Here is a 27,783-nt window from a genome sequence, read left to right as displayed (position 1 = left end):
CTCCTGGCATTTCAGTGTCTGCAAAAGGCCTGTAAGTCCCAGACAGTCTGTCTCATGGCTGCTGCAGCAGCACACTGGCATCCCTCTTGCCATCTTGTGTCTGCTTTCCAAAGCGCATCTCTGTGCTAGGCATAGGCCTAGTGCTGCATTTGCATCTAGTATCCCCGTTAAAATGGTGTGCTGGCCTTGTGAGAATGGGCTTGAATCCTTGATTGAAGCAGCTTGAATGCCAGTTTCCAAAAGATAATATTGGTCCAACTGCAGTCAGTAGAACTGTCGTCTTTTCAGACCTCCTTTGGCCATCCCTCTCTGCCAAAAGTTGGCTGTTCTGTGAGCATGAGCTGTGCACGAGGGTTAGGTTGGTAGTCCTGAAGCTGGACAACATTTTAACTGCTCTTATTTAACCATCAGCAGCATGCAGGGAGAGAGGAGTTGTTTCAATGCACCAAAGGGGTATGTGAGCAGAAACTCTTCTGACTTGCTGTGTCGATTCCCTCCTCTCCCCTTTTTTTTTTTTTTACAGAATACAAAACATTACGAGCTGTTGAACTACAGTGAACATGGGACAACTGTGGACAATGTTCTGTATTCGTGTGACTTCTCGGAGAAGATGACGCCCACTCCTCCCAGCAGTATTGTTGCCAAAGTGCAGAGTGTCATAAGTGAGTGATGAGGCAGTGACAGCACCATGTTACACCCCAGGGAGATGTTGGGGAGGGACACAGGAGATTGGTGCAAAGCAGTTCCCTGTTGGTGCCCCTTGTTCTGCAGTGGTTTGTTCAGCTCTTACAAAAGGGAGAGTCTTTGCAGCGGCCTCAGCCTGGGTTGCACAAGACTTTACTCTGCAGGGAGTGCTCTGCTGTTAGCTCTGCTCCTGCCTCCAGTGCTGGAGTTAAACTCCAGGTTCCTGCCTGATACCAGCTCTGGCTGATGAACTCTGCTTCAGAGCTGGACTGAGAGTTTTCCCAAGCACATCCCAAGCTGGAAACAAGTCACCTGGGCTGTGCTACAGGCATCCCCCCACACATACAGATAGCTGCTGCTCTCCACTATATTCTTATCTGCTAAAATAGATGTGTAAATGTCTCTGCCTCTCCAGAGCTGTGAGGATGTTGCTGTTACCCTTTTATTAGCCTTGTGGATGGAGGATCTTACCCCTGAGGCACCTCAGCAATTGTTCCCATTGATTAAATCAAGCTGAACCCGTCCTGCCCGAATCTTAAGTTATTTTTCTTTTCCAGAACGACATAAAAGCAGAAAACAAGAAGAGGAGCCGCATGAAGAAGCCGCTGTGATGAATTCACAGGCACAAGGGCAGCATCGGAAACCTTGTAACTGCAAAGCCAGCAGCTCCAGCTTAATCGGGGGCAGCGGGGCTGGCTGGGAGGGAACAGCCCTGCTCCACCACGGCAGTTACATCAAGTTGGGCTGCCTGCAGTTTGTTTTCAGCATTACCGAATTTGCGACCAAACAGCCCAAGGGGGGGGACACTGCCTTAGTACAAGACATGGACTTGGAGGAGAAGCTTTCTCTGAAACCCCACCAGGTGCCCGTGCTGCGGTCCAACTCTGTTCCTTAGGAATTTTAGGAAGAGAGCTTTGGTGTAAGGAAAAGCGCCCTCAGACTCTTGCAATGCAAAAATGTACAAACCGAGGTGGGATTTTTTCTATGTCGGCCCAGAGACTGTTCACACGCCGTTTGCATGAAATATGAAGAACGTTTAACTTTTTTTAATTTTTCTTTTTTGCTCAAGTTTTAGGGGCATTTGCACATATATTTGTACTATACATTTCATTTTAAAAGGAAAACTGCAGTGAGAGCAGGACGCGTCAGAGCGAGGGGCGACCGCTGTCTGACTCGAGGACTCTCTCTGACAGATAGTTCCCATGCAGTTGTAAAATAATCAGAAACTTGTTCTATTTTGTGCCAGTGACAATAGTTTTATATTAAAAGAGAAATACAGTTTTCATACAGCAAATCTATACAATATCATTGTTTTATTTAATGTAAAGAAGCGCTCTTCTTCCCACAGTTATTTTTTCCCATCCCTCCCTGCTATGGTTGCACTACAAGTAGCTACTGTGTATTATGGGCAGTGAGAAACGAGTTCTTTTCCTGGTGTCCATCCTATTTTTATTTCAAATAAGGAAAAGTGTTGGGATTCTGTGTAAATACATCAGTGATGGCATTTTTCAATGTTTTAAAGCTGTGTACAGTGCTACATGTGGTATGACGTTCCTCAAATTGTCTATTGTAGCAGATCGTTTGTCGTAACCTGTCTGTCTCTTTTGTTTATATGCCACCTCCCTGCAGCAGAACAGCTAGTTCCACTGTACATAGTAATTGTAACGTTTTAGACTTTACAGAAACTTTCCTGTATTCTGTATATAAAAAAAAAATACTTCACATTCTGTTTTCTGACTGTCTGTCTTCACTCTTGTCACCACGACCTGGCACTTCCTTGGAGTGTCTGACCACAGGAGAGGAGCCTGAGCTGTGTGAAGGGGATGAGCCATGATAGTCCAGGATGGGGACTGGAAGGTTGTGGAAGGGTTTGGGGTGGAAAGGACCATGGGCAAGGACACCTCTAACTAGACCAGGCTGTTTCAAGCCCCATCTAACTTGTTCTTGAACACTGACAGGAATGGGGCAGCCACAGATAATCTGGACAACCTGGGCCAGTGATTCAGCATCCTCATAGCAAAACATTTCTTCCTATTATCTCATCTAAATCCCTCTTTCAGTTTGAAGCCATTACCCCTTGTCCTGTCACTCCCTGCCCTTATAAAAAGTCCCCAGCTTTCGTGGACCCCATTCAGGTACTGGAGGGTGCTTTAAGGTTTCCCTGGAGCCTTCTCCAGGCTGAACATCAACTCTGAGCCAGAGCAAAGCTGTTCCAGCCCTTGGACCATCTTTGTGGCTACTTCTGGACTCACTCCAAGAGCTCTGTGTCCTTCTTGGGAGGCTGCAAAAAAAGGACACAGCACTGTTGGGGGGAATCTCACCGAGTGAAGTAGGGGGGGACAGTCTCCCCCTCGCCCCCCTCATACTGCTTTACATGCACACCAGGACATGGTGAGCAGGGATGCATTCTCAAACAGCTCCAATCTTTACCGTGAATGTTTCCAGGTATGAGAGGTGGGGTCTTGGCCTGGGGGGTGTGGGGAGGGAGGATGCCAGTGCACCCCTCGCCCTCTCCCTTAGGGCAGGGGCTGTGCAGCATCCGCCCTTCCCGGTGCCTGGGGGGCAGGCGGCTTCGCTGACCCACGCCTCAGCTTCTCCCTGGCTCTGCCCTGACCCGCGGGCCAAGAATTCATCCCTCCCGCAGACAAAGCCCTTTGCCAACCTCTCCACATCACCCCACGTTCCGGTTGCGCAAGGCCCGGCCCTTGTCCCTCCTCCCGGGGAGGCTGGGCCAGGGCGGGGCGCGGAGCCGGTGGATGCGGGATGGGGTGGGGGCTGCTGGGCGTGGGGCTGGTGCTGGCCCTCTACACCCTCATCCGCCACGGGCTGCGCCGGGCTCTGCCGCCCCTCGTCTGCCCTGTGCTGCACGGCCGAACAGCCATTGTTACCGGTGAGCGCCGGGGGGGCCCGATGGGCTCCGGTACTGCCCCGGTGCAGTCCAGGGGACTCCAACACAGTCCCCGTAGGGTCCGTGGGGCGGCTCGGTTGCGGTCCCGCGTTTACGCTTCGCTTCGTTCCCCAGGGGGAAGCGGCGGCATCGGGGCGGCCACGGCGCTGGAGCTGGCCCGCGGTGGGGCACGAGTGGTGCTGGCGGCCCGCAGCGCCTCCCGGGGAGAGGCCACGGCCCGCCGCATCCGCACGGTGAGGGCCGCGACACGGGTACCCCGGGACACCCCCGGGACACATCCCGGACACCCTCGGCGGGCACCCTGGGCACTCCCATAGGATACCCTTCAGCATCGCATGGACATCCCCCAGACACCTCTATGGATACTCCAAGAGCACCCCCATTACCACCTCAGAGAGACCCCATGGCTCATCCATGGACACCCCAGGGGCCCCTTCAGGAGACCCCTCAGGACCCTCCCAACCCAAGCAGGGGCCACCTCACCCACCCCTAACCCAAGGAAGCCCCAGGGCACCTCAGACCCCTCACACTGAGTCAGGTCCAGCCCCCAGAACAGTCCCTCTACTCCTAGCTGCGTCCAGCCCCCACCCCGTTCAAGATGCCCCCCTCGGGCTCTGCTCCACGCTGTGCTGTGCCCACAGGAGACGGGGAACCCCAACGTGAGGTTCATGCATCTGGATCTGGCCAGCCTGCGCTCGGTGCGAGCCTTTGCCAGCGCCTTCCTGCGGCAGGAGCCCCACCTGCACCTCCTCATCAACAACGCGGGTGAGCACCGTGACCCTCAGTATCTCCTCACCACCACCACCACCACATCTGGGCCCCCAGGGCACCCACCCTGGGGCTGCCATTGCCTTCCTTTCACAGGCGTGAGCGCCGGGGGCACGACAGAAGATGGCTTTAGCCTCTCCTTCCAAGTGAATCACCTGGGCCATTTTCTGCTCACACAGCTGCTTCTGGAGCGGCTGCAGAGCTCTGCACCCAGCCGGGTTGTCATCATCGCCTCCAGCGCCCACTGCGCCGGCCGCCTGCGCCTCAACGCCCTAGGCCATCCGCCCCCCGGGATGTTCTCGACCTTCCAGGACTACTGTGACAGCAAGTTGGCCAATGTGCTGCATGCCCGTGAGCTGGCCACCTGCCTGCAGGGCACCGAGGTGACCTGCTATGCTGTGCATCCAGGTAAGGACCCAGGTCTGTCACCCCAAGCTGAGGACAGTGGGACAGTGTGTGTTTTGCACAGGGTGTCCACCTGTACAAATTTCTGAACAGGAGCATCACCATGCATGGAGTGCCCTTCGCTCAGTGTCTCCATTTGCACAGAGTATCCCTTAGCATGGAGCATCTCTTAGCAAGGTGCAACCTTTGCACAGTGTCCCTTTGCACAATGCATATTTTGCACAGTGCACCCTTGGCAGGAAAGTATCCCTTTCACAGTGTCCCTTGGCATGGCCTAGCCCTTAGCATAATGTTCTTGTGCACCATGTGTCCCTTTGCAGTGTCCCTGTGTCCCTTTGCATGTCCCAGGGAGACGGTGTCTTCCTTTGCATGAACCATTTCTTTGCACAGTGTCCCTTGCATGGTGGTGTCCCCTGTCAGGAGCATCCCCTTTGCACAGAGCACTTTTTGCATGGTGTGCCCCTTTCCACAAAACATCCCTGTGCTCTCTGTGTCCCTTTGCATGGTGTGTCCCTTTTCAGGACTGTCCCTTTGCCCAGTGCACCGCTGCACAGACCACACATTTTGCACTGCACACTGTGCAGCACTCACTGAGCCCTTGGGGAAAGCTCCATCAGAGCTGCCCATGCAAAGGCAACCTTGGTGCAGCCACTGCTATTTCTTGACACTCATGTCTTTCATGGGCCCTTTCCTGGAGGGATCCGGGATGTGACATGGTGGCTTCCCCCTCTCCACAGGGTTTGTGGACACAGAGCTGTTCCGCCACACTCCGCTCTGGCTCAAGCCGCTCTGGCTGCCGCTGGTCCGGTGCTTCTTCCGCACAGCAGCCGAGGGGGCTCGGACGCCGCTGCACTGCGCCACGCAAGATGGCATCGAGCCCCTCAGCGGGCGGTACTTCGCCAACTGTCACCCACAAGAGCCGTGGCCACTGGCCCGTGATGACCGGCTGGCCCAGGCACTCTGGGAGGCCAGTGAGAGGCTGGTGGGGCTGGCAAGGGCCCAGGGGGATCCTGTGCCTGCTGCCACCGAGTTCGGATAATAAAATGATGGTGGTGGAAGGGAAAGAGCTGCCTGAGAGATCATGTGCTAGAATTGAGAAGTTCTGTGCTGGCACTGCCTGGGGTCTGCTGAGAAATGGAGCATCTGAGGAAGAAGATGTGGCTTTGTGCAGTGTTCCCTGTGTAGTGGGTGTGCATGCATAATGTACAGTGCATGGCACTGTTTGTTTGCATGCACACATTCACAGAAATGCAGCATAGGGTGTTCCGCCTTGCACTGGCTGCTGCCCTGCCTGGCAAAGACAAACACACACTGCAGTGCAGCACACCCTGCCTTGCACACGCATGGCATGACACACCCCACACGCTGCACCTGCACACCCATGCTACACTGCAGATCCCCCTTGCCTTGCACACCCACACACGTGCAGTGCACACTCTGCACCACTGCTCTGTGTATCACACTGCACTGCACAAGTTCCCACCGCGCACTCCGTATTGCACACCCATTGCACACCTGTTGCACACCCATTGCACACCCAGGCATTGCAGTGCGCAGGCGCGCGCCCCATGTTACCGCGCGCGCAGACACGCGGCACCCAAGATGGCGGCGGGGGGGGCGGCCCCGGCTGGCCCCGCTCCCGAGGAGCGGCGGGGGCGGCTCTGACCTTCCCAAGATGGCCGCCCCCAGACACCGCTCCCCCAGCGGGCGGTGCGCGGGGACGGGGCGGGGCGGCGCGGGGGGGTGTGGGAGTGGGCGGTGAGGCGGTGGCGAGCGTGTGGGCACCATGGGCAACTGCCACACGGTGGGGCCCAACGAGGCGCTGGTGGTGTCAGGTACGAAGGGGACTTGGGGGGAGTCGCGGAGGTCGTGGGGGAGAGCGGCCTTGAGGGGTCCCTGTCGTGGGGGGATAGGGGAAGGGGAGGTTCCTGTCATGGGTGGATCCTGAGGGAATTGAGATGGGGGGTGTTTCTGTAATGGGGTCTGGAGGAGCCCCGGTAGGAACTGGGGGGGGGTCCTGGCTGTGAGGGGATCCTGATGGGTTGGAGGGGTCCCTGTCATGGTGAGAAGAGGGTCTGAGGGATCCCTGTCATGGGGGGACCTTGGGGAAATATGGGGAGGTCTGTCTTTGTAGTGGGGTCTGCTCAGAGGAGATTCTGGTCATGGAGAGGCTCTGGAGAGGGTTCTTGCTTTGGTGGGACCCAGCGAGGTGGTGGGGAATGGGAGACGCTGCCTGGCGGGTGTGTGTGTGCTCTGTGGGGATGTTTTGAGGCTTCAGGGAGCCCTGGGATTTGGGATTCCGCCCCTGAAGGAGCACTGGGACGTGGTGGGGAGAGGCCTTTCCTTGAGGGGACACTGGGAAGTCACTGTCATAGGAAGACCTTGCAGCATTCTTTGGGGGCTGTCCTGTCGTGGGTGTGCATTGGGGTGCAGGGGTTTTTCTCCCTGCTGCTGGACCCCGGGCTTCGGGCTGTGGTCCCTGCAGTGATGAGAGCAGCAGGCAAGGTGGAAGTGCCAGCAGCACACCCCGGTGCTGCTGCTGCTGCCTTTGGATGATGTCAGGCACCGGCAAGGCTGTGGGGCTCTGGGCTGCTGCCAGCAGCCTTTGGATTGCCAAGGAGCTGTCCTGTTCCTGGGGGGCAGGTTGACTTTGCAAGAGAAGGGGAACTGGGTGTGAGCATCTCACAAGGGCAGGGCATCACTGCCTGTCCCTGGGGTGTCCCACTCATTCGTCCTGTCCTACTGCTGCTTCGTTATTGTCACATCCCCTGACCTCTTATTGGTGCTGACACTGGACCTGGTTGGTGTCCACCAGATATGTGTAATGTTCTCATCAGGTGAACTGGTTGCTTACATTAGAGTTAAATAAACCAGCAGTGAAATCTGTGTCTGATTCAACCTGTAGCTGCTCTAATGCTTCTCTGAAGCTTTGGCATAGCACAGGCAGCATGCAGACAGGTCTTAAGTACCGTTAGGTGATGTAGCGGCTTGCTGTAAGGGCTGGATGCTTCCCTCTGTGTGGCAGGCTGGGGACATTTGCAGTATAGTAACCAACTTAGATACAGGTGCTTGTCACTTTGTGCATCCTCAATCCATCCTTTCTGTCAACACTGGGCTAGTTTTGTGGCAAGAGTGGTTATGCTCAGGCCAAAACTCACTGGGGAGAAGATGGGTGTAAACGTCAGGGATGTACCGTGATCATGCCATGCACGTGAAACGACACCAGTATGTTTTGCAGCCAAAGCTTCCAGCAGGCTGCATCAGTCTGGTCTGCTATCAGTTCATCCCTCTTGGATAACAGACCTGTTACAGGAATTACTGAAGAGATGCCAGAAGTATTGGTGCAGTTCTGGAAATGAATATGCCCGCTGTGGTGGCTGCTTGTCAGGAGTTACAAACTGCACCCACCGGCTGCCTGGAGCAGCAGTTTTTCTTACAGCTTTCCTGGTCTTCTGCGTATCTCTGGGACCTAAAGCTCATGCTGACCTTCCTTGCAAGGGGAATCCCCGTCAGAATCAGTGATGATAGGTGAAATGCCACAGCTGGTGGGAGGAATAAGGAAGCTGTGCTTCAGGTGTGCCAGGGTGCCCTTCAGTCTCAAAAGCTTGGTTTTGTTTCAGTTCAGCTCTGAAGTTTCCAAAACATGGCTTGCAGTATGAGCCAGCAGGAATTTGTTGCATCTGCTTGCAGTTCCAAGTGTTACGTGTTCGCAGCTGGGAGCAGCAAGCTGTGGACACTCCTTGATGTTCTGGCAAGAGAGTGGAAATCACACCGAGCTCTGCAAGTCAGAATGGGCTTCGGTGCTGCCACCAGACGTGGCTTTACTCTGTCTCTGCCCAACGGGGTCTACACACACTTGCTGTCCCCTGAGAGAGTGATCTCTGAGCTTCAGCGGCAGCCTGAGAGGATGTGGGAGCTCTGCAGAGCCTCACAGCTTCTCCGTGCTTAGGTGCAGAGTCCCAGGGCACTCGTAGGAGGCAAGTAACTACACAGTTATAGTTCCAGGAACTTGAGCCATGTGTCTCTAGGGAAAAGCAGAGGGGACCTTGGGGGACAGTGTTTGATTGTGTGATATTAGGTGGGATTTGGGGAGAAAGGAGGAAGGGAAGAGTAAACCAGCAGCAAACAATACTAAAAGCTGTGTTTTGGCTTGTGGTTCTGACGAGTCATGCAATTGTTAGTTGAAAAGCTTCACTTTATGGAAGACGCCTCCAAATCACAAAACTAAATAATAGTTTTCTTTGTTGCAAATTTAGGCTGTGCCTCTCAAGGAAGCTTTAGTTACGTGCCTCCCCTGGCATGTGCATTTTTTCTGGGGAGTGGTGTTCTTTACTTCCTTGTACGACATTTGAGTTTCTTCAGTGCTCAAGGAGCAACTGGCTGTGCCTTGGAAACACGTGTGTGCAGCAGCTTTGTAGCCTTATTTGGGAACCTGCTTCCTGGGTTCTACTCAGCACTTCGATTGGCACTTGTGTCCTTCCTCTGGCAAGCAGCACTGATCCCCAGTAAGAAATTGCACTGGGTTAGCCCACATGTTGGTAAAGTGTGCAGCCCAAGCTTTGTAAGCATGCTCTGCAAAGTCCTGCGAGGTGATGGTGGCCTCTTTGGAATGTGTGTCTAACTTTACTGGAGGGTAGCAGTGCTGGGAGCCTCCCCTTGAGGTTTGGTGCAAACTCTGAGGAGGCTTTGACAGGCTCCTCAGCCATCACTGAGCCCTCTCCAAGTGCAGCTGGAGCCAGTTTTCAGGGAGATATATCTGAATGATCCCACCAGCTAAACAAATCATCTTGGATGCATAATGCTGGGTTTGGGTTGCAGTCTGGTTGAATGAAGCTTTTGTGGCTAAGGATCAATCTGCTAATTGTGAAATACACCACTGTAATGTTTCTGTGGAGTCTCATAATACAGAGATGTCATTTATAATGGTTGCATTCATCTTACAGTTCCTGTAAGTAAATCATGTTGCTGGGATCTCTGCAAGTGGAGCATTTTCTTTCTGTCTCCTGAGAGTGGTACCACACAGCAATGGTTCAGCAGCTTTGAGGTGAGCACCTGGAGACAGGTGACAGGGAAAGGCTGGTACTGCCCACTGTATTTCTAGGTCAGAACAAGCTGCTGCTTCAGCAAAAGTTAAGGTGAGAAAGGAAGAAAAAAAGTCTGGGAAGCTGCAGTCCTGTCAATCTAGCTTATTTTTTAGAATACTGAAACACACATTGCTCCTGAATGCCTAGAAGATAGCTGGGTGTATTTGCTGAGTATGACCCCAGCTAATGTGACTGCCCTTTTGGGTGGGGATGAGGATGAAGATAGCACACACCTCACCTTTACTGAGGCTTGTTACACTCCTGTTATTTCTCAGAAGTCCGCTTGAGAAACGTTGTCAAGCCCAGTTTCCCAAACTTGACTTTACTTGACTTGGCTTTAGTGCATTGCTCTTTAGAGCTCCTTAATCTCTGTCAAACTAAAAGAAGAACTAGCAGTTAATGCCAGGTTTCTGTTAATTCCAGTTTTGTGTCAGCATTTCCTGTTGCACCTCAGCACTCCAGGGTGGTTAACCCTTCTTGGGCTGCTCTGTGCTCTTACATTCTGTTACTGCATCCTTCTTATTCCTGTAAGAAGAACTGATAAGGATTCTGAGCCAGTGTGATGGTGCTGGTTTTATGGTACTTTTCTATGTTTTGAAAGCCTGAAATAAAGGTTTCTTGAGGCTCGGAAAACCCTTCCTGCAAGAGGCCCACAGTGTGAGGAGGAACTGGTTTCTCAGATACTATGAAATTTATATGAAATTGCCTGGAAAACCATTGCCAGGGAACTTGACAGTGGCTCACTGTTCAGCTCGGAGGATTTATCAAATAAGTTCCTTGTTTTGGCATGGAATCAAGAGTGTGCTTATTGAACTTGCAGATTGTACTGAGCTGGGGAGGGATTCGAGATCTTTGAAGAGCCAGATTAGAATCAAAACAAACTTGACAGATTGGCTGAATGGTCTGAAGGAAATACAGTGCAGTTCAGTAAGGAGAAATGCAGAGAACTGCACTTAGGTGAAAACAGTCAACTGCATGAAAATGGAATAGGAGAAGATTCAGATTCACATCCTGCAGTGAGACACGGTGAGCACTGAGAGCCATCTAAGACCCAATGCTCGTGGTGGGACTGGTGGCATCAGAGTTGTTCCTCCACTTCTAGCCATGGCCTTGTGTGAGCTGGCTAGTTATGAGCTGGCCTTGTGTGAGTTCAGAACAGTTCCTCAGGGTTGAGATCGAGGTATTCTAGCCAGAAATCCTTCCCCACAGTTCATTTAATGCTTCTTGTGATGCATGTTCATTTCAGACTGCAACTGATGCAGCTCCTCTGTGATGTTTCCTCCTCAGATAGTAGTTCTTCAGCTTTTTGCAGATGGTGAGGCTCAAGATTTCCCTCTTCAGATAAAACTTATTAATCTCCAAGACTTGAATATTACTCTTCTGAAAGCATAGCAGGAGAAGGAGGTGGACAGGGTAGCCTTGGGACTTTGCTTTTGGTTTCCAAGAGGAATTCTGAAGTAGTGTCCCTCTCATGTAGTTGTGTAACGTCATTGTGGTTTGTCTTCCTTGGGTTTCTGTTTACAAGTTTATTAAACATGAGGGTTTTTAACTTGTTCTGCTGCGCTGATACTCAAGAGTTTAAATGAGTAATTTTGATAGAGATTACATCAGAAACTCACCAGCTTGATCAGCTTTCTTCTGCTGTAGTGGCCATCAAAGGACTTCATGCATTCAGCTCAGAACCCTGCATCATTTTAAATTATTTTTTTTAAACTTGTGCCATTTCTGCATGTGGAAAAAGCATAATTTCTATGCACAGCAGGGCCTAAAAAACAGACATGGATTTCAGTCTAGACCCTGCTTTATTATGTGCTTTTCTTTACATATGTCTTTCCCTTCTCTCCATTATGTCACTTGTCAGTAACTGCTTTCAATTTTCGATTTTTTTCCTTCTCTTTCTGCTCTCACTCATTAGCACCCTGTGCCATTTCCCAGCTCCTGGCCAACTGGACCCAGATGTTTATTCCCAACTTGGGCATTGGGTCCTTCTTGAGGAGGACACCCCAGGACCAGATTGTCCTGGACTGAGGGGTATAGGCAGCAGCTCTCTCTCTGCAGGTGACAGCAGCTGCATCTGCTCTGCCTTTGCATTTGGCCTGCAGCAGTTTTGGGGAAGAAAGGCAGTTTTGGAGGTTTTGTAGCAAACTGGTTACCACAACCTTATTTCTGAATGCTCACCGCTTCCTGCCGGAGTACAAGCCCATTGCCTCAAGTTACCTCAAGAGAGTAAACAACACACAGAGCTGGTTCACAACCTCTAATTGTCCTGGCTTTGATATTTTGAACCCTGTGTCCCCATAAGTCTTGGGGGCTCCTGTTCCTCCTTGCGTGCCATCCATCAGGGCAGAAGCTTCCTGCATCTGCTGAGAGCTCCGTTTAGCTACAAACTCTCAAGCAATTAATCTTATTTCATTTAAAAAACCAAACCAAACCAAACCCCACAAATCAGACAGTGTGCTTTCTCCTGCCTCTGGGAATTTTTACTTGGGCATGGGACCCCTTTATTTGGGAGGAGGCCAAGCTGGATGGCAGCGTTCCGGCTATGAATCCACCGTTTGTAGTGTGCCTGTCCCCGGAAGAGGGTGGATGTTTGTGGAAGCCGTGGCCAAGCGGCTGTGAGACCCGGGCTGCGAGAACAGTGGGTGTATTATAGCTGGAAAAGGCAACTTCTCTGCCAAATCTCACTGTGCAAGAGGTTTTATTCTTTAGCCCTGCAAAGATTTCCCTTTGTTGGTTCCTTTTTCACTTGCTCGTTGAGACTTGGGAAAGAGGTTGCAGGATTGTGGTGGAAAAGGAGCGTTCAGCTCCTCCGACTGGCGTTACCAGGACGGAGCTCTGCTGCGCTCAGATGTCCGTCTGGCATGAAAGCAACCCACTGCCATCCCACTCCTGTCTGATGTGTTGATATTCCCTGTTTCTTCTTATTCTTTGAACATTTCTTGACATACAGTCTAGCTTAATAAATTCTGCTGTCCAGCAACGTGGCACAGTGCTGGGAAGCAGGCAGGAGTGTGATACTAAATAAGGAACTTCCTTGCGTTGCCTGCAGAAGAAAACAAACACTGATGTGAACAGGCGTCTTCTTGTAACAACAGTGGGTCTATGGTGCAGAATTTTCCCAGGACATTATTGTGAAATGATTACCAGAGGTTCAGTAGAGAAGTTAAAAACGATATAGAATCCGTGAAAATAAAATACCTTTCCATGTGGAGCTGCTTTTCCTGACTACCAGGAACACCTCCCTTCCTGTTCTTGGAAAACAAGGGCCTGGCTAAAAGGCTGAGCTAACTGGGCTGATGTCCTCCACAAAACAGTAACAGATGATATGCTGCAGGATGTTGTACCATCAGCTTCTGTGACTCCTTATCTTGCTGGAATCTAGCCTTCCAGCTACAGGAAGAAGCTATCCAGAGGTGATGGAAGAATATTCCTCTAGACTATGGAGCACAGCAGACCTTAAAAAGTGTGTAAATCTTTTTTTTCCCATTTGTGTTTACTTCCTGCTGAAATCGGAGGGCAAATACTATAAATGGGGCTGATCTCCAGGTTTATGAAAGGCATCTTGTATAAACTGTTGGAGTAGGTAAAAAAAACAAAAAGCTTTTCTTGGGAAAATTCCCATGTAGAACCCATGGAGGTGAGGAGAGCTTTGGGTTCCCTGGTGAATTGCTCGGTGATGGCTGATCCAAGGGTGTTTCAGGGCTTCTGTGGATCTTGGAAAGCCTTTTCTGTGTTCATTATTTATCAGACACTGCAAACATGCTTGGATTCTTCTGGGTCCTGGTGCAGAGCTTGGCTTGGTAACACTGGTTGCTGAGAAAGTCTCTCTTTCCCTGCTCTGAGGTGTTGAGGGGGGGAGATGACTCCCCCAGGCTTTCCCTTTTCTCAGCACCCAGAGGCTGGGCAGGCTTGTTGGGAAGTTGTCCTGCTCGTGGCTTGGTCTGGGTGAAGGTTTTTTCCCTGCAATTGATGCATGTGTATGTACTCCCTCTACCTCTGTGTCTTTTGCTGTGCTGCAGGTGGCTGTTGTGGCTCTGATGAAAAGCAGTATGTGTATGGTGGCTGGGCCTGGGCTTGGTGGTGCATCACTGACACCCAAAGGTAAGGAAACTCCTGTTATTTGTGGGCTTAGGAGTAAGAATTAGGCAAAGACATAAGAAGCTCCTATTTGTGGGGGTTTTGAGTAGGAATTAGGCAAAGGCATCCCAGTGGGGCTGTCAGCAGCATCTTTAGGAACATGGGACTGGGCACTGGTTTGAAACCATGGATGAGCATCAGCCCAGCTGGCTGCTGTTGGCTGTAGCCAGCTCCTGGTCCTTCAGAGGAAGGTTCCCTTGGAGCTGGAAGGAGCAGTGTGTGCCCTGTGGAGTGCTTTGGAGTATGGGGAATGGAAGATCACTCACATCCACACAGCTTCTGCCTGTCGTCTGCTTTGAGTGGTGGGGTTGAGGTTGTCCAGCACCCTGCAGGAGGTGATCCTGGCATTTCAGGCTTACCTGACAGTAAATAATAGTCTGAAAAATGAAATTACAGGGTGGGGCAGTTCTGTGCAGACTATTTGTGTGGGGACTGTTGGGTATCACAATGCAGAAGACAAAAAAGAAAAGAAATCCCATGAGGCTGAAAGGGCCATAGGCTGGCTGTTCAGTGTGTTTCTTCTTGTGCTGGTGCTGTTGTGTGATGCTGAGGCAGGCAGGAGTCCTGCTCTCCTGCTGCCTTTGCAGCTCTCTGAGGCTCTTGCAGAGGCCCTGGGCAGTGGGGCCACCAGGCTGGCTCATCCCTGATTTTACAAGGGGAGCTGAGTTCTGCCCTGTATAACCCAAACCCTCACCAGTAACAAACATGTTTGTGGCATGTGGTGGAACAGTACCCCCACCCCCTCCACCTCAAGTCTCTTCCTAAAGATCTGCTGACTGCTGTCACCTTGGAAGCAGAGTGTATTCCTCTTTACAACCACGTGTTTTCCTTTCTCACCCTCCCCTCAGTTGTGGGTTTTGCTTGCTACTTCCCACTGTGCTGCTTGCTGAACTAACATGCTGTGACATTGCTGCTGTTCTGCTGGCGTAGCATTTCGTCTGTAGGACCTGTGGGAATGTTACTGTCTCCTAACACCTCCCTCATCCTCACCAATCCAGGTTTCCTCCATCTGTGTGACAAAGAAAAAAAAAAAAAAAAAAAAAAAAAGGATACTAGGGAAAAAGGATATAGACGTGACTTTTGGGATTTTACACCGAGTGACAGCCAGAGGTTGTAGATAATTCTTCCTGCCTGGTCTTACCACCTCTTTTCCCTGTTCACGTGTTGCCACTAGCAGACAATGTGAGCATGTTGCTGCCCTTGCTCTGCAGATGACACACTCACTGTAGCTCCTGCTCCCCCCAGGCAGCTCCCCTTGTTCCAGGGGGTTCTGGCTGGTGCTGGCAACTGACTCACGGCAGCTCCCAGGTACCTGGTGGTTGGGATTGCTACAGGAGCCTCCTGGAGTGCTCTGTCTGCATGAAGAGGTCTCAGCTAACACCTGCTGCTTTAGCCTGGGCTCTCCAGCCGTGCTGGTGGGAGGTGGGAAGGAAAGGTCTGAATTGTGGGCTCAATGCCTAAGAGCTGTGTTTGATCCAGACAAGATTCATTTCCAAGTTTTTGTGAGTGTCTCGTTGGGAGAACTGTTGGTTTGAACAAATGGTTTCTGCTCCTCCTCTGGTTGTGCCAGAAGCCCAGAAAACAGTGCAGGACCTTGACCTGCAAATTCAGGAGATAGCAGATGTATTCAGGACACTGACTTACTAAGTTCAGCAAAGTCTGAGCCCAGGGCCAAGAACTGCTTGCCAAGATTGAGCTGTCATCTGATGGAGGTCTGTTCATTATTTAGCAAACAAGACTCCTGAAAGAAATGCCAGCACCCAAATAAATCTTTTACTTCTCAATCTATACCCCCAGTTCATGCTATGGGCCATGGGGCTTAATTCTTTTTTTTGAGAGCACCAATAACCTGTGCTTCAGACAGAGCCAGCTGCATTAACATGAAGAGTGAGGCAGACTTCTTCCTCTGAAATCAGGACATCTTTTCTGGAACTGCCAGTGCTGAAAGCAAGAGAGACAGCAGCAATTGTGTTGCTGTCAGCGGCATCCTGCCAGGTAGCACTAACCTGGGAACAAAAGGAGCTGTTAGAGCTGGCAGGGTGCTGGGCTCTTACCCTGATGCAACCTTAAGGACTGGGGGGAAAAAAAATCTTGTCCCTATTTAAGGGTCAGAAATAAAAGCAGTAAGAAAGGCAGTGTGGTCTGATGTGACTCTGGGGAAGCCAAGTGGTGTTACTTGGCTTCTCAGGACAGCACTTGGAAGCACTTTCTTGCTTTAATCAGGAATGGGGAGCCATGTCCCTGGCATTTTCCTTTTTCTGTCCCTCTTAAATGTTTGCGTGGAAACATCTAAATTCTTACAGAAAGGAATTTTCTGTGTGTGAAGATGACTCCAACAGAGAATTCCAGCTGACTCCAGGATGGCAGTCCAGGTGGGATACATAGGTCAGCTTCATCTGCAGTGAGTTAGGGGAGGCAGGGTGGTGAGGAGTCCCCAGCCAATTTAACCTCATTAAAAGAATCATCTGGATGCTGCCAGCTCCCTGCTGTGACCAGGCAGGCTGGTCTGGCCCAGCATTATGAAGCCCTTGGAGCAGGCAGGGGGAGAAAGGCAAACTGAACAGGGAAAAGCTGAAGCCTGAAAGTCTCGTCTGTCCTTTGCAATGAGTGTGTTACTCTCTGATAACTGCTTTGTGTATTTGCTGTCCTACCCTTATTCCTCACTGCTCAGACTGTCTTTGGAGGTTATGACCATCCTGTGTCGCTGCGAGAATATTGAGACGTCGGAGGGGGTCCCACTGTACGTAACAGGGGTTGCACAGGTAATAATCCACCAGCTTCCTAACATCGTGTCTAAACGTTTATCCCTCTGTTTTGAGCAGCAGCAACAGCAGCAGCAGCAGCAGTGAGATAACATAAAAACTACTGGCTTTCTAATGGGGCAGCTGAAATCTCCATACCCTACTCTCCTTCCCCTTCTCTGGCACTTGCCATGGGATGCACTCCACAGTTTATAGGTAATGCAGACAGATGCACTCTTGGCAAATTCCAAATTCAGCATTGCTACACTGACTGGTGATAACGCTGCAGGCATTTGCTCCAGGTGTAACCCTTTCCTGGGCAGCACTGTGTCCATCCTGTGCTTGGCAGAGAGCTGAAAGGTATCAGCTTTTGTGTGGAGTCACAAGCAGACCAGACTGGGTTGTTTGCAGGATTTGGGGCAGGTTTTGTGCTGTTTCAAAAGGAAACCTGTACACCTGGGGAGGAATTGCAACTATACCTGGCTCTGCAGTCATTGATACGGATTTCCACTCAGCCCTTCTCCACATGGAAGCAGTCCTCATTTTGGATGTTGTCACATTTGAAAGTACAGCACAGAGACCTTGGATGAGCTGCAGCATACAGGACTAGTGTTTGTACTGTGAGGATGTGTGAACCAGTGTAACTAATTACCAAACATCCCTGTGACTTGCCAGCTAAGCAGGAGCACAGTACTGAAACTATATTCAAAACACAGATTAGATCTTCAGAAGGCTAAAATCCTGCATTAGCTGATTAGAGCTCAGAGTGCGTGTAGCAAAAAATGCCACTGTGCTTCCTGGGCAGTGGGATCTGGTTTATCAGCTGCTGGTTTCCACGCCAGTTTAATTAGGATGGTGGCCAAGGCAGGCATGAACTTGAAGAGATGCATTTCTGCACCTCCAGCCAATCCTGGAGCAACTCAGACTTCACGCAGCAGCCCGGTGCAGCCCCTTCATGGTTCAAATGTTTGACCTAATGCTTGCTGACACAAACTCTTTTCCCTGTGGCTCTCTTTCCTGACTCCCAACTCCTTCTTGGCTTGTTAAGGCTTCCTGAAGCAGAACCTGTCATGGCTGAGCATGTCTCTTGTACTAGATCATGACCTGCAGATAGCCAGGTTTGACCAAAGTATCTCCAGCCCATTTTGGGTGGCTGAGAAAGCTCTGGAGCTACAGGATCTGTTCCTGGGTGCCTGATGGTTTACAGGCATGACCCTGCAGAGCTGGAGACCTGCTTCTATCTGCCTTTGGGTGACAGAAAAAGAAAAAATAGAGGGTGAACCCAGTCAGGGGTTAGATCTGTGTTAATGCTGACCCAGCGAGGGCAAAGGCAGGGCTGCTTCTTGCAGCAAGAACACCAGGTTTTGCCAAGCAGCAGGGCAGTGCAGGGTGGGCAGGAGCAGCCCAGGTCCATGCTATGCTTTTAAACCAGTGACACCAGCCCTGAGTGTTGGTTTGGGGTCCCAAGCTGCCAGCTTTTGGCCACCTCACCAGCCCAGCAAAAGGGAAAGAATCATGGTATCATTGCCATCTCCCAGCCTTTCTCTGCTGATAAATTGCCTTTAAGCGTTATCTGAAAATCTATTTCGTGGCCAAAATGTTTGCTCTCTCTCTGGTCACAGCTGCAGTCCCTTGGCTGCACACTGTGCATGTCTTACATTACCTGTGGTGAGTGCAGCAGGTAGCCTGGGGCAGGAGATGCAAGGGGAAGAGCTGAGTGTGTGTTACCTGGAAACGTGCAAATATTTTACGTTTTTTGGCAGGATTTCCCTAGAGATAATGACGTTACAGCCCAGGTGTGAGGACGTAGAGACGGCGGAGGGGGTAGCTTTAACTGTCACAGGTGTGGCACAGGTACAGTAACTCCAAAACATCATTTCAGGAATGCATGTCTCTAACTTACATCTGGTTTTCCCCCTTAAGAGGTTGCTGTTTGTCCAGAACAGAAGCCATCTGCTCTGAAACAAATTCTTGTACAAACCTACACTGTCCTTTTTGGTTCAAACACATTACAGCATGTCCAGTGTTGCAACGGGGGCTGTGACCTCTCCTTCTCTCCCCAAAACCATTCTTTTTTTTTCTCTGGTCTCTCATTTGCCCATGAGGCAGATGAGGTGTGTGTGGGTGACCTGATCTGTTTGGGAAATGCTGATGTACTGCAGTGCCCTTGGAATTGTGTGTGACCCTGCAGGACTGAGCCATTCACTCCTGAGATGCTACCAAGCATTGTGTTGCTTTGTATTATTTTTATTTTTAGCATGTGGATCTTGTAATTCTTCATGGTGAGTTAAAGGTCAAAGAGAGAACATAGTTCCCTCCAGGCACTAAAATTTATGTGTAAAATTTCTGGCTTGAATTGAATTTTGATTCTATCAAGCTCTTGCTGCTTGTGATAGCACACTGAAGGACCTGCATGTCTTAGGCTCCCAGCTCTGCTGCCCTGACATGGAGTCTGTGTGGCCCTGCCTTGGGGAAGAGACTGGGAAGAAAATGTCATTAGCTTTCAGCTGAATTTGACTCCCTGAATAGGCAGCTGGATGCTTTGATTAAAAACTCCTCCTGACAGCTTATTCTGGGTGTATAAAACCACGACAACCATTCTCAGAGAGCACATGAGGACTGTGTGTCCAAGGCACATCCTGGTCTGTTGTTGCAGGAGAGGTGGGTGCCATGATCCCTGCAGTGAGCAGGGGAGCTGCTGAGTGGTGCAGTGATATGACCAAAATCCCACATGCATCAAAACTCTCCCCCCAGGGACAGTGCCATGGCTGCTGCAGCCCTTTTAAGCCCAAGTACTTGACAGATTTCACCCTGGGCAGTGGGTTCCTCCTGTGGTTCGTTGGTTTGCTCTGATCTGACATTGCAGAGGAGCTGTGTGCTGTGTCTGTGTGTAACCCAGGGTAGGAATTCAGCCAGGAGTGGCTTCTGGATTATTGCACGTGGCAGAAGGGCTGGGCATGATGGTGACTTAACTGCTGCTGTTGGGAAACGTGGCTACGTCAAGAGCATCAGCCCTGGAGCCAGCTTCTTGGGCTCATCCTGGCCCTAATCGGTGTGAACCATCATTCTTGGCGTCAGTTTTTCAGTTCTTTAGATCTGTTCAACTGCTGATGTGTCAAATAGCCACAGTGGTCACTGCATGGCTGGCAAAATGCATGAACCCACATCTCTCCTCACACACGTTTCCTAAAGCTGTAGGCTTTTCCTTCTGTGTTTGGAAAAGTATTCCTGTGAAGCCAGCCTTCCTTTTTGACCCAGTTTTGGGACATCCTTCCATTGCCTGCACAGTGGTCCAGGCTGGATCACCAGGTGCCTTGATTTAAAAATGCAGCCCCCAGTTCATCTCATCTGTCTTATTCTCTCTTCTCACTGTTATTTTTTTCCCACTGTCCATTAATTTTAAAGATTTAGGGTTGCAAGATGAAATGAATTGCCCTGCAGAAGGCAGCTGTGAGGCAGTTTGGAACGTGCATAGCAGAGGTTGCCTTGATTTTGCAGCAGTAGTTTTGAGGCAAACATATTTCTTTTAATACCTTGTGCAAGAAAAAGGAAAAAACCAAACAAATTGTCACTGGGGGAAACACTTTTTAAAATGTTTGCTGTGACAATAGAAGTGCTTGAAGTATGTGAGGATGCTATACTTTTTTTGGAGAGGGATGTAATGGATACTCTCCAGTAGCCTCCTTGCTGTGCTGGCTGTGTGCTTGGGGTGTGCTGGGATGCTGCTGCCTTAGGCCGTGCTGGGCTTCATATCCTTCCAAACCATTTTTCTAAGCCTTGAGGTAATTGGATTGTCTGCTCACCCCTGGCTGTGACTGCAGCCGGCTGGAGCTGGGTGCAGCACTATCGATCCCCCAGAGAGGATTGTTTTGTAGCATCTCTCTGATTTCCTGCCAGTTCAACTCTTCTCTCTGATGGGAATGACATTTGCAGATGCACCAAGTGTCGCAGCACCCTGTCTGAAGGGCTGGAGACAAGCTGACAGCAAATTGCTCAGCTCTGTTTTGTTTTGTGCAGCCTTTGCCTTGTAGATTGTCATCCGTGCTGAGCCGATAGCTGAGCTCCTTCAGCATGTCCAGGCTGCTTCATTCACAGAAGCTGAATCCTTCCTTGCTCCTGTTAAGTACCACAGGGACTCTCTTACTGAACTTGATGGTTGGACTTGATGATCTTAGAGTTCTTTTCCAACCTTAACGATTCTATCCCACTCCATCCTCTGACTGTCTGTGGCCTCTGAAGGGTGGGGATTGTTTAAAGAGGTGGAATTGTTGGCAAATGCACACCATAAACATAACTGCTGAGTCTAATTGGTTTTGGTCTTTGAAAAAAACCCTCCCATCTGCTGGGAGTTGAGCCTTGTGCTCCCTCCTGGTTCCTGAACACTTCTCCCTACTCCCCCTTGTGTAGAAAGTGCACAGTGCTGACCCAGGGTGCAGGAACAAGAAACCACGGTTGCTTGGCCCAATGAGGAGCCCAGAGGCCCTGGGGAGAGAGAATAAGAAGATTGCCATGATATTAATTTGGGGGTTTTAACTGGGAGACCCAGGCTGAGAAGCAAAGGTAGGAAATAGACTCAGCCTGGGCTGGTGTTTCTTCATGTTACCTGGAGTAGGATTGTGGCAGCTGAATCTTGGTCAGCTCACTGTGTTAACATGGTCTGCCTCTGGTCCCCTTAGAGAGTGGTGGCCAGTCCCAGTTGTCCTGCTCTCTGGCAGTGCCCTGCTGTTCACCTGAGGGATTGCTTCAGATTTGTGGGCTTTCAGATCAGGCTTTCTCAAAAGAGACTTGTGTTGCTTTTACCAGCAGCTGGACCCTGAAAAGCAGTCTGGTAGGGGTTAGGATAAGGTCTGTAGGCTGGGAACCCATCACAAGGTGTGCATTGGTACCCTCAGAAGGCCCCTGTGCAATGCCTAAAGCTTCAGAGGTCTCGGCCAGGACCAAGAGGTCCAACCCAGGCACTTGGGGCAGGATTCAGGGTGCTACCAGCATCTCATGGGACAGAAGGCACTGCCCAGCCCAGATGTCACCATGAGAGGGTGCTGTGGGACCCTCTCAGCACCCAGAGGTGCTGGTATGGCTCTGCTCCTTTCTCTGGTGCCACCAGACACTAAGGCTTTGCCTAAGCCCTCAGACTGGACCTGGCCACCAGGAGCAATCATCTTGATAGGCTGTAGCTCCTCATAGCTGGGTCCTATAGAGCTTCATGAGCACACAACTCCAGTGCCTAACCTACTCCATAGGGATTTTTAACGCACTTTGCCTTGAAAAACAGCCCCTTTGAACAGCACGACTGTCTTAAGACCTGGCTTGTCTGGGCCTGGGGATATTTTTATACCTGATGCTGACTATGAGAGGTTAAGCAGCACTGAGGTGACTGTGTCCTTATCAGACTGACCATGCAGAACAGGACAAACAGATCCTGTCCTTGGGACACAGGAGTCACTGTGAAGAGTGTCTGAGAGCTCCCAGTTGCAAGCAGGACAAACCCACTGGTTTGTGCCATCTTATTAAAAAAAATTATTCTAGTGAAGGAGAAGGAAGAAAAAGGTAATGAATGGCTTTTGACCAGGGGTAGCAATAGAAAGCCCTTTCCTCCTAGGTCTGGTGTTGGTGCAGTGGTTGAACTGGTAGTTCAGGGCTCCTTGGTAGAATTTTCATCAGGTGGGACTTGTATGGCCAAGCTCTGTGCCCACATCTCCTGATGGCCATTGCTGTGGTATGAACAGCTGCAGGGAAGTCCTCTCCATGCTGAGCTGCCATCAGAGTTTGCAGAGCTGTCTGCTCTGGACACTGCTGCCTGAGCCTACAGCAAGGCTCTAGCCAGCAGTGGTGAGCAGGTCTGGTGGTGTGGCTTGGTGTGGTGACAGCTCAGTATGGACCCTTGGAGCATCAGTAGTAAGGGGGCCTGGCAGCCTAGTGGTGGTGGTACTGCTGCTTCTGCTGCTGCTGCTGTTGAGTGCCTGTTCCTCTTTGGACAGGTGCCTTCAGTCCCTTTGGTTTTGTCTCCTGTCTCTCTAGGTGAAGATAATGACTGAGAAGGAGCTCCTGGCTGTGGCTTGTGAACAGTTCTTGGGGAAGAACGTGCAAGATGTGAAGAACGTGGTCCTTCAGACTCTGGAGGGGCATCTGCGCTCCATCCTAGGTGCGAAGGGTCTCAAAATCTTGAAGTAATCTTGGGTAGCTTTCTCTCTTCTTCTGGCTGGTCCCAGCAATACTGCTGCCACCACAGCAACCACAAGAAGGTGATTCTTCTGCTGACTGCAGAGGTGGCATCTTAGATTTTTCCTCCCCTGCAGCAGCTCCTGCTGTGTGTTGTGATCAGTGAGTTTTCAGTGCTTCAGTAAGAGAGCCTCTGAGGGTTTCAGGTGTGTGTGGTGGGTCTGCTTGTGAGACTGAGATATTGGTGCACATGGCAGGGCCTGGGCAGAGGATTGTGCCCAACGAACAAGAAGGGGCAACGAAGATGTTGTAGAGCTTACATCCATACCATCAAGTGTTACCTACTCCAAATAAAGCACTTCACCTTCCTTCCCCCTCCAGGTACCCTGACAGTAGAGCAGATCTACCAGGACAGAGACCAGTTTGCCAAGCTGGTGCGGGAGGTGGCAGCTCCTGACGTGGGCCGCATGGGCATTGAGATCCTGAGCTTCACCATCAAGGTACACCTCAAGGCTGAGCTCTGCACTGTGGGCAGTGCTGCAGAAGCAGCTTCAGCTCTGGCTGACAACCTTCCCCAGCCCTCAAGGAGTTCCACCTCCATGGACCTGGAGGGGAGATGTTGGGAGAGGCAGCTTCTCCTGGTCACACCTGTTTCTGCTTGGCAGCAGGATGACCTGGCTCCTGCTGACCCTGGCCTGACCACACAAGTGGTTGCTCTGAGTTTCAACAGGAAGGGGGGAAGATGGAAGTGGTTGCATGTAATTTGAAGTGGTTCTGTCTTCTCTTCCCCTCTCCAGGATGTCTATGATAAGGTGGATTACCTGAGCTCCCTGGGAAAGACTCAGACTGCAGCTGTCCGGAGGGACGCAGACATTGGTGTGGCAGAAGCTGAGCGAGATGCTGGCATCCGGGTGAGTTTGGAGATGTGCTGGGCTTCCCCAGAGCAGCCTGTTCTGCTCCAGCTGCACACCCTGGAGCTCTGCTCTCTGTTCTCTCTCTACAGGAGGCAGAGTGCAAGAAAGAAATGCTGGATGTCAAGTTCATGGCAGATACTAAAATAGCAGAATCCAAACGGGCTTTTGAATTGCAGAAAGCTGCCTTCACTGAGGAGGTCAACATCAAGGTGAGGGGTATCTGACAGCCCCGTGCTGTTTGCTGGATGGTTTGTGGTGGTGTTGATAGCTCTGGGACTTGTTAGCTTCCTCTCTCCTGTACGGAGATGGAGAACCCAGTTTTCTATGTCTCAGTGTGAGCTCCTTGCAGCAGGTTCCTCTCCTATTTGCAAGTTAGGTGGGACTACAAGAAGAGGAATGCATGGGGAGGGTCATCCAAGCTGAACATGGAACTGGTTGGGCTCAAGTGCTGTGGGAAGAGTGCACATGGAAAGACAGTAGGAGAAGCTCTGAGAATAGGGACACCACCTTTGGATGGAGATCTAGTCTAGGGCAGGAGCCATGTCTGTTTTCAGGGCCTGCCAAGGGTTCTTACATCTGTGCACAGGACATCATGGGCAAGACCCATCTTCTCATCTCTCCCATGTGTAGACTGCAGAGGCTCAGCTGGCCTATGAGCTCCAGAGTGCCCGGGAGCAACAGAAGATCCGGCAAGAAGAAATTGAAATTGAGGTGGTGCAGCGCAAGAAGCAGATTGATGTAGAACAGAAAGAAATCCTCCGGGTGGAGAAGGAGCTGATTGCCACCGTGAAGCGGCCGGCCGAGGCTGAAGCTTACCGCATCCAGCAGATCGCTGAGGGCGAGAAGTGAGTGAGCCCATGACCTGGTCCTGCCTGGAGACCCAGCTGATGGGCTCTCTGTGGGGCACACATGGGGATCCGGGCTGCTGGAGTGCTGTGTTTCCCTTTCCAGGGTGAAGCAAATCCTCCTTGCTCAGGCAGAGGCAGAAAGGATCCGCAAGATTGGAGAAGCGGAGGCCTTTGTGATTGAGACCGTCGGGATGGCAGAGGCTGAAGGGATGAGGCTGAAAGCTGAAGCTCTCCAGCAGTATGGAGAAGCTGCCCAACTGGCTCTAGTGCTGGATGCGCTGCCTGAGGTGAGGAGGGAGCAGTTTTCCCCTGCTCCAGGCAAGTGGTGGGCAGTACGTGGGCTGAGCCAGCTCTTCTGAGAGCACAGCAAGGCCTCATGTGGTGTGTAAGGACTTGCCCGACTGGTGAGCAGCTCCTTGGCTCTCTGCTCATCCCACCCTCCTTTCCTGCCTCCTCAGATCGCTGCCAAAGTGGCTGCTCCCCTCTCCAGAGTGGATGAGATTGTTATTCTTGGTGGAGACAAAAACAACACAACATCTGAGGTGAACCGTCTGCTGGCTGAGATCCCAGCCTCCGTGCGTGCTGTCACCGGTGTGGACCTCACCAAGGTGAGCTGGAGCAGCAATTCCTGCGGCTCTTTGGGCATTACCTGGAAAATTTTCAGGCTCCCAGGGATCCTCTCCTTCCCTAGCCTTGCCCAGCACAGAGTGCAGGCAACTCCTCACCTCCCCCTCCTCCAGCCCTAACAGCTTCTCTTTTCCCCTCCTGCAGATCCCCCTGATCCAGAAAGTCACCGGGGCCCAGGTGTGAGGCTGGCCCACCCAAAGCTAGTGAAGGTCACTCCTTGTTATGCACTCAGACATCAACTGCCTTCAACACGTGGGAATTCCTTTTATATCAAAGACAATCGGAGATTTTGTTTTTAAGCTCTGGTGCCTTATTTTGTAGGGCCAGAAAGATGCATGTCCAATCACTTGCTCTTTTTATTACAGATGATGGGAGGGGATTTATTTTGTAATTAACTGTGTGCTGTATCAGGCCAGGGTTTGGATCTGGTCCTCAGTTATGTTTGGCAGCTTGTTTGATGTTGCAGTCCTGGTGCCTTGCTGGTCTCAGTCCTCAATCTTGGAGCAGAGGCTCAGTGGGACACAGAGCATGGATCTGTAGGGAGAGAACAGCCAGGACCCACCTCCCCTGTGCTTCCTCTCCTCTGCAGCCACCCCCTGGGTGCTGCCACCCCTTGCCTCTGCCCATGAGCTGGTTTTGTGGCTTTCTCTGTCTCAGTGTCTCACACTCAGGACCCTCACAGTGCTGACAGTCCTGCCCAGGCTGCACTCCCAGAGGTGACAGTGACCTCCCTGGGAGAGTGACAGTTGGTCACTACCAGTGGGTGCTGCAGTCATTGCCAGCTCCCACGCTACCTTCCCTTGGGGAAGTTTCCTCCTGGGATCTGGAGGTGGGAAAGTTTGGGGAGGGGCTGATGGAGCATTAGTGGAAGTGGAGAGCTCCCCCTCCCAGGAATGCCAATAAGCAGCGCTGTGCCAAAGCCACCCCCTCCTCCCCAAGGGAGGCAAAACCCCCAAGGCTGCTGTCCCCAAATGCTGTGGTACATGCCAACCCCCACAACTCCTAAAGCCTCGAGTCAGAGGAACATGGGGGATCTGGCAAGGTGCTGTGGTGGGGACGGGCTCCTCCAGCACCGTGGCCTGTATGGTGTCTGGGGACCAGTGATCCTGGGGCTGGTGCTGTGAATGTGAGGCTGTGACAAGTGGCCATGCTGGCCGGGGGATTCCTCAGAACTCCTGCCTCATATGGCCAGTGGCTTTCCTTCCCTGAGTGACAATGTAAAACAAATTGTCCCCTCTGTGTGTCCCCACACAGTGCCACTGCACTGGCCTGTGCCCCTTCCCTGTCTGTCTTGTCACCTGTAGCAGCCAAACCTGCCTGGTGAAGGTAGCCTGGTGGTGGGGAGTGACCCACTCAGACCTTACGAGGTGCTGGGGGTCCCTTCATTGGTTCCTTCACCCACAGCTTGGTGCCACCCCTCTTGTCATTGGGTGGGTGTGGGGACCCAAGTCCCCCTCCACCTTCCTGGCAGTGCCCCCAGTAGTGGCCAGTGACCCACAGCAGGGTGGAGGGATGCAGTGGGACCCTGTCCCTCTCCCCCTGCTGGGGTGGGGAGCACTGGTGTTATCAGCTCCTGGCTTGTGCTCGTGCTGCGGGGCCACCAGCCCCCGTCTGGCACTGGCCACGGGGCGTGCCGGGTGAGGTGCCCTATCTGCATGTGTGTGTGCATGACCGTGTCCCTGCCACTGCTGTACGATAATAAAGCCTTGTCACCCCCTTGTCACCGCCTGCCTTGGCTCTTGTCTTGTGTCTCCTGCACCTGCCCCACCCACCCTCAGGGTCTGTGTTGGAGCCGGGGGGCTGTGTTGGCTGGCCGGGGGCTGCTGGCCCCAGAGTGGGCAAGTGTTCATGCTGGAATGGAGGAACCATCTGTGCATGGAAGTGATGTCTTGGCTCATGGTCCTTCTGCAGAGCTTGTGGCCTCCCTGGGGTCACTATGTCACCATGGCTTCCTTGGCCCATCCCTAAGAGCTGTTCCTGGTCATCCTGAGCTGGTGGGGACAGTCTTGTCCTGCTCCTGCACAGGTGACAATGGAACCAGGAGGCACCAGAGGTGGCTGGTGAGCTCCAGCTGCATCACCCTCCTGAGTCCAGGGAACTGGGCACTGTGGGGCCACCTCAGCTGGTGGCACCCCAGGGTTCTGAGCAGAGCTGGTGTGGGCTGAAGACTGCCCCAGCAACTCCTGCTGCCAGAGCTCCTGCACCTCATGAGGACCCATGTCCCATGTCACCCCGTGGGCCTGGTGCCTCCATCCCAGCCTCGTGCACCCTACCCTGCTCTGGGGGACAACAGGGTGGCTCTGGGGGTACCTGTCCTTCTTGGGGACAGCCAGCAATGGGGCTCACACAGGGGGGGCTTTGCTGCTCTGCTTTCCTTGGGGCAGTTCTCTTGAGGCCCTGAAGTTCACTCAGTTCTCTCAAGACCCTCCATGTACTCCTAGGGCCGGGAGGGACAAAGGGCCCTGTCCCCCACGCCCTGCTGCAGGCTGGCCCTGCAGATATGCTGGG

The 27,783-nt window shown here is 51.9% G+C and overlaps 3 protein-coding genes across 10 annotated transcripts in view; all 3 read left to right on the top strand.

Annotated features, from left to right (window-relative positions):
* Positions 1-2,409, top strand: part of PHF12 (PHD finger protein 12) — a 32,119-nt gene extending 29,710 nt beyond the window's left edge. Inside the window, exons 14-15 of the mRNA XM_030462313.1 lie at positions 524-662; positions 1,242-2,409. Coding sequence (XP_030318173.1) covers positions 524-662; positions 1,242-1,579 — 477 coding nt within the window. The 3' untranslated portion in view covers positions 1,580-2,409. The remainder of the gene's footprint in view (positions 1-523; positions 663-1,241) is intronic.
* Positions 2,410-3,447: 1,038 nt separating this feature from the next.
* Positions 3,448-5,819, top strand: DHRS13 (dehydrogenase/reductase 13). The gene is made up of 5 exons (XM_030462435.1): positions 3,448-3,574; positions 3,707-3,825; positions 4,234-4,357; positions 4,457-4,768; positions 5,503-5,819. Exons 1-5 carry the CDS (start codon positions 3,448-3,450, stop codon positions 5,802-5,804), a joined length of 984 nt encoding a protein of 327 aa, XP_030318295.1. The 3' UTR covers positions 5,805-5,819.
* Positions 5,820-6,496: 677 nt separating this feature from the next.
* FLOT2 (flotillin 2) lies at positions 6,497-26,995 on the top strand. 8 transcript variants are annotated; one of them, XM_030462278.1, is made up of 12 exons: positions 6,567-6,600; positions 13,869-13,950; positions 16,658-16,748; positions 18,491-18,581; positions 22,746-22,869; positions 23,268-23,386; positions 23,684-23,797; positions 23,890-24,009; positions 24,431-24,645; positions 24,752-24,935; positions 25,107-25,256; positions 25,420-26,995. In XM_030462278.1, exons 4-12 carry the CDS (start codon positions 18,507-18,509, stop codon positions 25,456-25,458), a joined length of 1,140 nt encoding a protein of 379 aa, XP_030318138.1. In that variant the 5' UTR covers positions 6,567-6,600; positions 13,869-13,950; positions 16,658-16,748; positions 18,491-18,506; the 3' UTR covers positions 25,459-26,995. The 8 variants fall into 8 exon arrangements, with proteins under 8 accessions (XP_030318135.1, XP_030318136.1, XP_030318140.1 ...); XM_030462275.1 differs by lacking the exon at positions 16,658-16,748 and having other exon boundaries at positions 6,497-6,600; XM_030462276.1 differs by lacking the exon at positions 18,491-18,581 and having other exon boundaries at positions 6,519-6,600.
* The last annotated feature ends 788 nt before the right edge of the window (positions 26,996-27,783 follow it).

Source organism: Calypte anna, chromosome 19 (genome assembly GCF_003957555.1).
Source record: "Calypte anna isolate BGI_N300 chromosome 19, bCalAnn1_v1.p, whole genome shotgun sequence".
Taxonomy (NCBI): Eukaryota; Metazoa; Chordata; class Aves; order Apodiformes; family Trochilidae; genus Calypte; species Calypte anna.
This window is presented reverse-complemented; position numbering and strand designations above follow the sequence as displayed.